Raw genomic sequence first — 13,159 nt, forward strand, 5'->3', positions numbered from 1 at the left:
CAGCAACTAGAGGCTGATTCGGCTATCTAAAAAATGTCTCCATGGAGAAGGCCGAGAGGTACAGTAAAGCAACTCCGTTGAACCCAGGAAACTCCTGACTTCCTTGGAGTCGTTCTAACAGTGGCAGCTTGCCATGTTCTCATCTGAAAGCATTTCAGCTTTGAGAGGGATGCATTGCCTGGCTGCAAGAAACTAACTGTAACTGGCTGCAGGAATAAAGAGGGGAGACACAAGGACACCTACTAAGGTCACATTTGATTAATAACATCTGCTGGGGAAATCATATGTGTGGGCAGCTAATCTAAACATCAACCTTGCATGGGCCAAACCCCACCTGTGGCAAGAGACATGACAAGGCATAGCCCCCAAAGACTGGACCTCAACCTCTGGTGAGCAGTGAGGCGTACTTTCCCCCATGCCCTCCTGGAGCTCCACAACTCTGGTCAGGTGCAGGAGGTTAGCTTGAATAATGTTCTGTATCTAAGCTAAGGGCACAATGTCAGAGTATGTGGCAAACTGCTCATACCTAGTTACAGGTAGGTAGCCGTGTTGGTCTGACGTAGCTGAAACAAAATAAAAAAATTCCTTCCAGTAGCACCTTAGAGACCAACTAAGTTTGTCATTGGTATGTCATTGGTATGAGATTTCGTATGCATGCACACTTCTTCAGATCTGAAGAAGTGTGCATGCACACGAAATCTCATACCAATGAGAAACTTAGTTGGTCTCTAAGGTCCTACTGGAAGGATTTATTTTTATTTTGCTCATACCTACTCAGCACATGTATCAGACAACTTTACAAGCTGTATGCTTTACAGTGCGCCACATTCCACTGAATTTTTTAGAAAATCACTTCCTTTTGTTAGCTATAACAGTAAACCAGGCCACTATTTTGGAAATCTGCCATGTAGATTGCTCTGCCTCCTCTGAGCCATACGCTATGTCCAGTGGTGTACTGTAATAACTTCCCCATTGTATCATGTTGAGACACACGGCATCCACAAGGTATGAATCTGATTTTAAATAGATTTAAGGTCTAGACCAATTGGCCTTACTCTTAGGGTTGATTCAGACATGCATTGTCCTGGCTTTATTTCTCATCACTTGTTTATTAGCAGTGGAATGTATGTGTTTGAGATCCTGCTGTCTGCTATCAAAGTCCCATCTCTTATGTCAGACCTGTGATAAATCATTAAGTCATTTAGTTGCTTAGTGTTGCAGTCATGAGTATACGAACCTGCCCTCATGTATGAGAAAAGAGCCCCATTCCTAGTTTTGGATGGTTGTAGAATGTGAGATAAGCCAAAGTGAATTAAACTTCTGGCCTCTGAATATTTCTTATGCAAATTTAGCATGTTACAGCTATTAAAACTATAGGAAATACACTTAGAATTCTAAGTAAAAACTTCACACATGCTTGGTTCGTTACTAGGACAAATCACAAAATGATCTATTTGCATATACTTAAAAGAAAATTGTGATATCTGAAAAAGCTTGAGATCTGTCAAGGGCAAATTACTTCAGACAAACTTCTGTTCCATTGATAATGCTTTGGTGGGAAATATGGGCTATAAAGAATCAGAGCTCTCTAGGCAATGTATGCCCAGTAGGTGCACTATTGCAACCGAAGCACTCATATATAACACCCATTTTTGTTTTAAAGGTTTTTTTTATAGTTTGTGACATGACAGCTCCATTTTTTAAAAAGTTGATGCCTTGTTTTATAATACAAAAACTTTCTTTATTTTTTTTAAAAAAATCAGTGGCAGGTGTTACACCATCATAGTGAGACTGCTCCAGACTCTACCCATTTGCCCTGTCCAGTTCTCCTCCTCCTGAAGATTCCCTGATGCTCAGGGTTGATTTCTTGTTATTACCTTAACCTTATCTCATGTCCTCTTTGTCTCAACCTAGCTTTACTTCCCAATCCAGTGGAGAGATCCAGCAGAGCATAACATCCTGATGTTACCAACTATCATGCTTCTGTGCCTCATCACAGACCCTCCCACCAAGTCACATGAACCATATAGAGTTCAATGACTCTCCCATAGCCTGGCTCCTCATCTAAATGCCCCAATTTCCAGCTCTGTATGTACTGGCCCACTAGATGAGGAATCTAAAAATCATAAAGATTCAATTTGGAGTAGATTAAAATAGTGGCTATTGTGAAAGGCCTACTTCATGATAAATTAATTTACAAATTAATGCTTCAAATTACTGTTTAGAAATTGAAGGATAAATTGGTTTGCATTTAGCGTTTTTGTATGAGAAATGTTTGATTAAACACTGATTCACTCCAACCACATGTTAGAGTGTGGGCTGAAGTCAATTCTTTGCATTTGCTAAGCCAGTCATCAGAATACCTCACTGTGTACCCACATTGTCAGTCTGTGAAGTATGGATCATGCCATCTCAAGCTGCCTATCCAGGTAGAATCATGGGTGGCCACTCAGAGGACAAGTATGTCATGCATGGGTTGATTTCGACATGGATTCTTCTACAGCAAAATGGAAGGAAGGAAGGAAGTTCTAATTCCATTAAGATATTGTACCATAATTGCTTTGTGCAAGACAACCAAGCTGTTATCCTGGTAGGTCATATCATTGTTTGCAAGTGGCTCTGTCTGCCTCTGGAAAAGCATGCTATGAAGCATGTTACACAAATAAAAATATATTTGTCATTTTGAATAACACGCTATGATTCCACATACATTTTGAGTTGTATAGTAAAGATCCCTTCAAATATTTTATCCAGCTAAGTGTCTGTGGTCCCAAACTCCTAATTTAAAAATGTTGATAAATGAAGTATCTCTTTAGCTAATAAATGAAGTATCTCTTTAGTTATCCTTTGTCAGCAACATTCATTTTAATGGAAAGTGAGTTTACAGGGTTACATGATTGAACTACTGAGCCAAGTCAGTGTTGGCAAATGATGGGCTAAATTATTGATGTTACACACTAATGAATTCTGATGAGAAATAAAACACAGACATTACATTTCAAGTGGTTCATAATTATTTTTGTACTTTAAAAGCAATTTTATTCTTTTGCCAAATCATAGTAGTCGGTAAAACAAAAACATTGTTAGTGATTATAGCTAAAATTAGTGAGTTTGTGGCAAAAAATGCATCTCTGCATTGTCTTATGAATATGTTATTCACATGAGGTTTCTCACTGCTTTGTACACTTCTGAGAAAAGATAATTAAATTAAATGTCTAAGTTTCAAAACCAGTGTCTTTAAAAGATAATCTACTTTGCAGCCATGGTTAAAAGTTCAGTAGCTATGTTTATAATCAATGGAAGAGCAGCATTTTTTCCTGGAGATGTGCTAAACTGACACAATTAATTCAGGAAGTAACAAAAGCTGCCAAAAATGGTTCCTTGCATCTTTAAAATTGTGATGTAGGTTAAAAGAGGAGGGGCTAAATTGGCCTAAAGTGTGTTAGCAAGCTTGGCATTACAAGCTGCCGTTGTATTTTCCTGATGTTTCACACATGGTACTTTGAAAAAATAAACAGAGGCTTGAAATGCATACTGACAGCTTATAAACCCACAGTTTCTTTTGCAGCAATATGTTTTACATGGTCAACACAGAATTAAATCTATTTAAAAATGTAATTCCACATGGAAGTGACCTAGCACATCAGTAATATCAGAACATTAATAGCACATTATTAATGGCAATGTTTCAAAGGTGTGATCTAAAAATTATTTCTAGTCTGCTTACACAAAATACATAATAATAAAAATGCCATGCTCTGAGGTCACATCTGTTTGAACACAACATTGTCAATACCTCTCCAACATAGAAAATGTTCCAACTTTGATACTTCTGGGGAAAAACAAACCCCTTATAGTTCAGTTCATCAGTAATTTTGGTTCCCTTTCTCACCCCTGGCCTCTCTCCTCCCCTTGTCAACTGGCTTGGGTAAACCTTCCTGTTTTATTAAATCATGGTTTCACTGGACATCCAAATGTGGAAATTGTTAAGAGTTCTCTTCAAAGACAGAATATCAAACCATATCCTGGTTTGATATTCTGGGCTGGTTTATTGGACTCATATCATTACATCTGAATCAGGCCAAATAGTCTAATGACATTAGAACCAGTTACATTCTGTTAATTTTACTGTTTGAGTCTCACATGATTACCACCTTGTATCCAATTCACACCATCACCTAAGTTCAATTTGGATAAGGACTCTCTTCTGTCTTCATAGACGTCCAAAGGTTCATGGATACTGATATGAATATGTAATATTATTTAAAGAAAGAAAACCTTGTTATCTGTTAGAGGCATTCCAGATTCCCATCTGAGAGGCTCTAAGAAGTGCTTTGTATATATAGCACAACTGAGACCCCTTTGAACCAGAGTGACTTAAAAGATTAGGTCTCTGGCATGCTGGGTTGGCACTAACCTAGGTGAAGCTAGTAATAGAGGATGTGGGTCACCTGAGGAATAAGAGGTTAGAATTCAGACTATAAATAGAGGGAATCGGGAACTGGAGTGTGAAGTTAGCATTGCCGTGGTCTAGGGAAATAACAGTCTGGCTGCTGAGACCAGGCTATGTCTACCTTGAATAGGGAGCAGCAATGCTCAGAAAGCTGCCAGGCAAGTTGAGGGCATGCTTTAAGAGATAGGGAATGAAGCAACACTGCAGTAGGTTTCCTCTCAAGGAGGATCAGATGGCTGAAGCCAAGACAAGAAAAGAAAAGACAATAAGCCAGAAGTGGACACATTCTGTGAAGGGCTCCAAAGTGCCATCGTAGAACAGTAGCAGCAAAGTGCTAAGAGAGAGCATTAGGCAACTAGCAAGGATTTTAAGCGGTAACAAGCTTGAACAAAGGATTTCCCTGTTTGCACAGCACCACCAAGTTGACACACTGAGACACAAAAGGCACTCAAGTAGATCAACAGCAGCATTTTGGCTGGCTCTTGCAATTCACTAAACTTCATTTGGTTTAATGAGTCTTGCTACATTTAAGGAAATGTGAATGGAACAGTTAAATTTATCTCTCTCTCTACTGCATGGTAGGTAAAGGACTGGTCAAACAGCCAAGGCAATCTAAGGTAGCCTTAACTTCCATAAGCTGTTCTGATGACAAACATTTGAACATACATGTACCAACCGCAATTGCAGTATTTTGTCATGCTAAGGTACATCATCAAGTGGCCCAATGGCAACCAAGATTAGTCTATAATTTTAGATGCAATCTGTTGTATTTATGCCACCGAGCAGGTTGCTTCCTGCATAATTTGGATTGTTTCTTCTTCCACCCTCTGCTAAGTTATACATGCTGGTAGGAGTAGGGCCTAATACATGCTATACCATGCCAATAAGCACTGGAATACTACTATATATGCACAGGAGTTATAATGAGAAATATTTTCGCATGTGAATGCTCACAAACCTACTGCACCCAAGGTTTCTGAACAGGCTGCTGTCTGCATACCAAGAATCTGCACCTCTTCCACTCTCCCAAGCCCAGCGATGCTGATTGGATTTACATACATATACAAGTACATTTATTTATGATTTTATATTTCTTTATTGCACTTATATCCAAGTTTTCTTCCATCATGGAACTGAAGATGGCATAAATTAGATAGGCCTCTGGTCCTAAGAGAACTAACACTAGATTTCAGTATCTGTATAGTATTTATCACTGTTGCGCATACATGCCAAACTGCCAGAAACATAAAGAGCTTGAACAAAGGGAACTAAATGAATCCAAGGAACAATCAATTCTTCATTTTTTTCAAAACCAATATGAGATCAGCTTGTCTTGGGTTCAGGGAAAATATGTATGAGCACTGCTCTCTGCAGATAACCGTAGAATCTGATCTAAAGTTCAGAATATCAGGGAATTGATTCACAGTTGTCCTTAAGAAGTGAAACTTGTATTTTGTAATATGTCATATTAAACAGGAAATGGAAATTTATAAAACAGAAGATTTGTACTTAAATTTCATCTTCAGCATTCCATATAATTATTATAAATAATGGCAAAAAGAAGGACCAATAAAAAGCCAATACCAGTCTCTGCTTACTAAAACACCAGTGTTACCAAACTCCATATACCTGCAAGGTGAGAGTAAGCAATGACTGAAAAATTAGCATGTCTAAAAGATGCAACTGAATGTTATTGGCAATTGTAAAAATACTTGAACCCTCAGAAATAAAAGTGGCTTTGAAGATCATCTACCCAGAGAACTATTACAGAGATCATCTACCCAGAGAACTGCTGAGAAAAAATGCAGTGAAATTGATGATCACTTGACAAGTAAGGAGGAAACCATAAATGAAAGGGCTGTTCAAAAGACAGGTAAACACTGGTCCCATTTCCTAAGGGCACAGAGGGCACTAACTCTAGAAGATGTGCTCTGTCATTGGATTACGAGACTACAACTAAAGTCTGTGGCAGTAGGCTTAATAGTGCTAAACCAGGGGTACTACCACCCCTCTTTCTTTCAAGGACAAATTATTTAAGCAAAAATAACTCTGCTAACTTGCATAATGAACATGTTCTTCTCTACCAAGGGAAAACCCTACCAGAGACATCCAAGGTCAGGCCACTGGCACCAGCTGGACTTGATTGTTCGTGTTTGTGCCACATGGAGCTACCAAGCTTGTGTGTTGAGCACACTGCTTTATGGAAGTGAGTCACAGGCAACTTACACCTGCTGGAGCGACACCTCAACACCTTCCACATGCACTGCATCAGGAAGATTTTGGGCATCACATGGCAGGACAGAGTCTCATAAAAAGATGTGCGCTCCCAGGCCTGCATTGCCAGGTAATTTGAACTCCTGTCTCAGTGTGTCTATGCTGGCTTGGCAATGTCCACAGAATGGATGCCTTAATCTGCCCCACATGCAACAAAACATATCTCTCCCATATCAGTCTCTACAGCCGCAGCAAGTGCTGTAACTCTCCAATGGTTTGACTTCACCCCGAAGGTGCACTCTTCCATTGTCTCCCAAGACAGGCAAATATAAACAAAAGTAGCTTATTATTGGCTGCTACCCACTTTGTAGCAGAGTTAGCACATAATTCTGAAACCAGGATCAGTGAAACAATATGGCACATGCTTTGGAAACATAATATGAAGAGTCTGTAGTCAATGCAAATACCTTCTCAGTATTCATTCCACATTTGTGGATTGCTGTCCCTGTTGAGAGAATTTCAATAGGGACAAATGCAGGTTCTACACTTAGGCAGGAAAAACCAACTTCACAAATATAAGATTGGGGGGGGGGTGGTACCTGGACTGCCAGTAGTACATGTGAAAAGGATCTAGGGGTCTTAGGAGACCACAAGCTTAGCATGAGTCAATAGGCTGCATCAACAGAAGTATAGTTTCCTGATCAAGGGAAGTAAGAGTACTGTACAGTTCTATTCTGCCTTGGTCAGACCACACCTGGAATACTGCGTCCAGTTCTGGGTGCCACAATCTAAGAAGGATATTGATCAGCTGGAATATGTGCAAAGGAAGACAACCAAAATAATCAGGGGTCTGGAAACCAAGCTTTATGATAATGGTTGAGGGAAATGGGTATGTTTAGCCTGGAAAAAAGGAGATGGAGAGGAGATATGATAGCCGTCTTCAAATATCAAAAGGGCTGTCACATGGAAGATGAAGCAAGCTTGTTTTCTCCTGCTCTGCAGGGTAGGGCCTGAACCAATGGATTCAAGTTACAAGAAAGGAGATTTTGACTAAACTTCAAAAGAACTTTCTGACAGCAAGATCTGTTTGACAGGGGAACAGACTCCCTCAGAAGGTGGTGGACTCTCCTTCCTTGGAGGTTTTAAAGCAGCGATTGGATGTCTATCTGTCATGGATGTTTTTGCTGATATTCCTGCATTGCAGGTGGTTGGATAAGATGACTCTTGGGGTCTCTTCCAACTCTAAGATTCTATGATTCTATTATGTGGGTGATTGGAGAGAAAGCAGTTTGGGAGGGAACAACTGTTATTGAAAAATCTGCTAGAGGGAGAAATGTTAAGAAGTCCCTTTAGTTCTATGACCACATTCTGTAAAGGGGAAAAAAGGAGGGATTGCATATGGCAATCTGTCACATTTAGTTTGGCTCTTATTGTGAAGTGACCAGGTCTGGGTCTGAAGGTAAGAATAACATTGGCTTAATCAGATTGGGCCTTGTGTCCATGACACCAGGACTCCTTAATTCCTCTGATGCCATTACCCCTCAGAATATGTAAAGTGATGATCTTTAGCTAAACAATCTATGCTTCTTCTTTTTCTTTAGAAGAATAAAATGTGAAAAATCAAAAGTGTTGCTTTCTGTGTCAATAAGAGGTAAAGAAAGGAATGTGCTACAGTCTGTTCTAAAATATTTTAGCTGCACTGTTAATGCCTGTTTTTCAATGGTTAAAAATAAATGTATTTGTATAATGATCATTGTAAAGGCTTCCAAGAACAAAATTCAACTTTCTCTTTTAAAGAAAATATCTATCTGTGATACATTTGCTAGCCTACTGGATTCATCCTTCATGCAATTTCAGTTTATTAAAGAGGTTAAAAATTTACAAAACTCTGATGGGATATGGTTTTAATGCTTCATCACACTACCCATCATTTGCTTTTCAATCTAGATCAGAATGATCTTTCCCACTTCCCTGCAATCACCTACCTGCACAGCTAATATTTTCTGAAAATTCTCACGAGAGGCTGCCTGGAACTTCGCCAGCCCAGCTTGGCTATAGACGGCTCGCTGTTTGAAGTACTCCACCAATACCCTGTGCAGCTTCCTTTGCAGCCGAGAGAGCTAAAAGAGGAAAGGGGAAAAATAAGTCAGAGTGGGAGAGGAAATTAATGGCAGTGTTCAAGAAGAATGATGGAGGGAAATATAGAAAGCAGTCAATAGCCCATTCTGCACTGTACGGACCTGACAGGAATTTCACAGTCTCTTGATTTTTCAGCCCACTCATGTGCATTCATCAGAAACCAGTCACATCTGGCTGCCAGGATGGGGGGTTAATTTTCTCTAAATGCCTCAGCAGTTTTGTTCTAGCTGAGGCAAACTCTGTGACTGCAAAGCTGATGAGTAAAATATTTCTACTTCACCCAGTTTAACTCAAAACCGATAGCCTCGGGACATATTGAACCTTTCTTAAAAAAATAATCTTTTGAAGCATTTTGAATGGCACATCAGGTCAGGCCAAAGTTTAAAATGCAAGTTTAAGACTTTGATGGACACTGTGGCTCATTTTTCCTTGTAAAGCTTATCATAGCTTGGCAATGTGTGCTCTAGAGCATGACAAAACTAAAGAGAATTAACTTCACCATCAGCAGCTGAGGGAGAACAATAACAGGAAAGAAATTTCCAGATAGAACTCCCTATTAATCTACCTAGCTATAACCATGTGACATGAAAGCATCTAACAGCACTAAATTGCAGTTAAGGCAGCAGCTGAATGTGACACTACCATATCTATATATCTATATCTGCACATGCACATTTACACAGACGTTACAATGTATAAAGAGAATCACAAGTGTGGGCTTAGCCTGGTTTTCTTACATATCTTTCTAACTGCAAAAATCACTTTGACAAAGAATATTAAACGAGTTTTAAACATAACAGCTATTGCAGACGCATTATTAACCAATTTCTGTTTATATTACAGTTTTTCTAAATTTGGGAATAAATAAGAAATAATTATTTAAAAAAATGGCACAGTAGTTTTACATGCAGCTCAAATGAATGGATGCAAACGTATAACCTTAATAGCTAACATTTAAATCCCCTCCATCTCTATATCCAGGATAGTAATTAAGTCCATGTAAAAGGGGCTTGGACAACAGCTTCCACACATGAAACTTCTGAGTCACATTTGAAACACAGGAAAACTTTCAAGAGCAGTTTACAATATGGTATAAGGATCTATCAGTTCAAAGAAAAGTAAGAAGTAAAAAAGTATTACTGGGCATGCCCAAATCCATGGGAGATACTGGTTGCATCCTGGCCACATTTGTTTGTTGCAGGAGAGGAAAACACTGCTAATGTAGAAAATGGCTAATGGGAACCAATTATATCAAAGAGTTTTTAAAGCTGCATTTTTATTTAGTCATGCTACAGTACTCTCAGTAAAATGTCAATCACTATTGTCAGTACACAACCTTTCTGAGCATGGTTGTCAACCACATTAAAACAATGGTATAATGTATCTATGGAAGTTTTCAAACCTATTGAGATCAATACCACAATGAATGCATGAATAAAAATGTCTTAATATCAGAGAAAGGAAACGTTCTTTGGCGACCAATATATTGTACCGTGTCGAAATCTCATTTTCATTTTGTTTCTCAAGGGGGTTGAGAAACACATAATTTCCTGTCTTCAATACCATCTTTGAAAATCTATACAAAATACCAGCTATAATGCTGAAAATTAATATTTCAATATTTCACATGGGCCTCATTCACATGCAATGGTAAGCCAAATCATGGTGTACTTTGAACAGGAAAGTATGCTGGTGCCTAGAGAGAAAAGTGTGGTTTTTTGGCTTGTCTCCTGGCCCTGTTGCTGCAATGCTACCCAGAGCTCAACTATAGTTTGGCTTTGCATTACATGCAAACCTTGACTCATGGTTTGTTACCTACAAACAAATCAGAATAAAAGAAACCCAAAAGAAACCCATGGTTGCATCTTGTGTTTGTTTGGGGTAAGACAAACTACAAGACAGAGTTTAAACTTAACACTAAGCCAACCCATGTCTTACTTCTAGGTTTTTCCAGTTGTTGTGTTTATTTATTGAATTATTTGTCAATTATTACCAATAATCAAAACTCTGATAAAAAATATTACTTCAAATCATAATGTTATAATACAAATAAGAATAAATAAATAAATAAGAATCAGGACAAAAATACAATTTTTCTTTAAAAAATTCAAAACCTACTTGTATTTTGTATTTTCTTGATAATATTGTATAAAGGGCAATCAGTTTTACCAGAAATTATTTCTATATTTATTAACAATTCTTGCTCTAAAATAAGTCATTATTTTTGCTGTTATAGCTAAATCCCAAAATTTGTCAAGCCATTATTTCCAGGGAGGGAGTAATGCAACTTTCCAGTTTTGAGCCAATAACATATTGGCTCTGATAAGTACAGAAGTTTGATGCCATCATGTCATATCTTTGAAACAATTCTGTCTTATATCTGTATTCAGAGAAAGTTTATGATCTTTTCTTCATAATTTCTCCCTCCTCTCCATGTTTATGTTATTTCCTGGGTCCAGGGTCCATCATATCATCTTTTACTTGTTCTAGCCAAGTTTTATGAAATTGCCACATTGGAAGTTGGTGTTTTCCACAACAGAACATTTAGCTAATTGGCACCGTTTGCTTTCATTGACTAGGCCCAAAGAGCATTTTTAGGTGTGCGCATCGAGTTAGATTTTTTATGCTGGTTTCTGTTGAAACCAAATCCGTTGAGGATTGTTAGGGGTTAAAAAACCATGCAGAAAATGTTGGTCTTTCTAAATCTGCCTTTTATCTCCCAAATAATAATTAAACATATTAGATAATCCTACATGTGCCATATTAATTTAATAATGCAATGAGATGTTGCATACTAAGTAAATGATATAAGCCGTATCAGTACAATTCATTGTTATAACTCAAACACTGACAAAACAACCTTTATTATTAAACCTGTTCCACTTAAAATTGTTGTTAAAGATTTTACAGCTCATTTAAATAAAGCTCTTTTGTCAGCAACCTGTACATACTTTTGTAATGATGAAAAGACAACGGCAGTAGTGAGGGAAAGAAGAATTATTCCTCACCGGGGTGGACTTTGGTAATATTGTGCCCCGAGCAATAATAATATTATAATAATAATTTATTATTTATACCTCGCCCATCTGGCTGGGTTTCCCCAGCCACTCTGGGCAGCTTCCAACAGAAATATTAAAATACACTGATTTCTTAAAGATAAAAGCTTCCCTAAACAGGGCTGCCTTCAGATGTCCTCTAAAAGTCTGGTAGATGTTTTTCTTTTTGACATCTGGTAGGAGGGCGTTCCACAAGGCGGGTGCCACTACCAAGAAGGCCCTCTGCCTGGTTCCCTGTTACTTGGCTTCTCGCAGCGAGGGAACCGCCAGAGGGCCCTCGGCACTGGTGCAAACTAGTGACTTCCTAAAAACCACTGCAACCCCCCCCCACAAGGCCTGGGTCGCTGTGCGTAAGAGAAACCTGGTGGACAAGCAGCAGCTAAAACAGGCCCATCTGCTTCATCCAACCAGGTCTCCGTTACACATGCCAGGTCAAGTCCTCCATCCACGATCAAGTCATGAATGGCAGTGGTCTTATGAATCATTGACCTGGTATTGCACAGCAGTACCTTCAGGTCATGTGGGTATCCCTTGCTGATTCCAGTATCCATCCGGTCAGGACCAGACCCGTTGTCCTCAGACAACGACTGAGCAAGGACATTTGGTGCCCCCCCCCAATTTCTTATTTTCACAATAATTCATTTTGGTACAATAATTCACAATAATTCATTTATGGCTCTTCTCAGTAGGTACCTGTATAAAGATAGGTATTACTACTACTACTACTACTACTACTACTACTTTGCGCCCCTTTGGCTTGGCGCACTGTGTGAGGGAACTGCTCACACTATCCTAAATCTGGTACTGTTCGCTGATCATTCAGGGGAAGGAGCCTAAGATGGCGGAGTATCAACATCCTCCCTTCTGACCTCCGTACTTTACTGGTTTGTTTTTAAGTTTTTTACTGTTTTATACCGTGTTTTATACTGGTACTGTTCCTCACTGTGTGGGTTGATAGCACTGCTGATTAGGTTTTACTTGTATCAGAAATGTCTAAATTGTTAAGAGCACAGTAAGAAAATGACTGAAGCTACCGGTACTTCTAGAAAGTAAGGTGGCCAATTTTGACTTGCCCCATAACCAGTTACACTTCCTTGTTGAAAATCCCATACTTACCGTGTTTCCCCCTTTTTAAGGCGTAGTCATAAAATAAGCCATAGCAGCATTTCTAAGCATTTGAGAAATATAAGCCGTACCCTGAAAATAAGCCATAGTGATAGGCGCTGTGCGGAATAGAGCACTGAGCTCCCCGAGTCAGCAGCAGCAACGCCGGCCGCAGCAGTGTTTGCTGAGTCCT

General features: G+C 38.9%; 1 protein-coding gene across 7 annotated transcripts in view; it reads right to left on the reverse strand.

The window, feature by feature from the left end:
- Positions 1–13,159, reverse strand: part of CCDC178 (coiled-coil domain containing 178) — a 124,094-nt gene that overhangs the window by 1,959 nt on the left and 108,976 nt on the right. For all 7 annotated transcript variants that reach the window (XM_088675451.1, XM_088675445.1, XM_088675449.1 and 4 more), the window contains one exon: positions 8,653–8,787. In XM_088675451.1, coding sequence (XP_088531577.1) covers positions 8,653–8,787 — 135 coding nt within the window. The remainder of the gene's footprint in view (positions 1–8,652; positions 8,788–13,159) is intronic.

This window comes from Zootoca vivipara, chromosome 8, assembly GCF_965207765.1.
Source record: "Zootoca vivipara chromosome 8, rZooViv2.hap1.1, whole genome shotgun sequence".
NCBI classification, from domain to species: domain Eukaryota; kingdom Metazoa; phylum Chordata; class Lepidosauria; order Squamata; family Lacertidae; genus Zootoca; species Zootoca vivipara.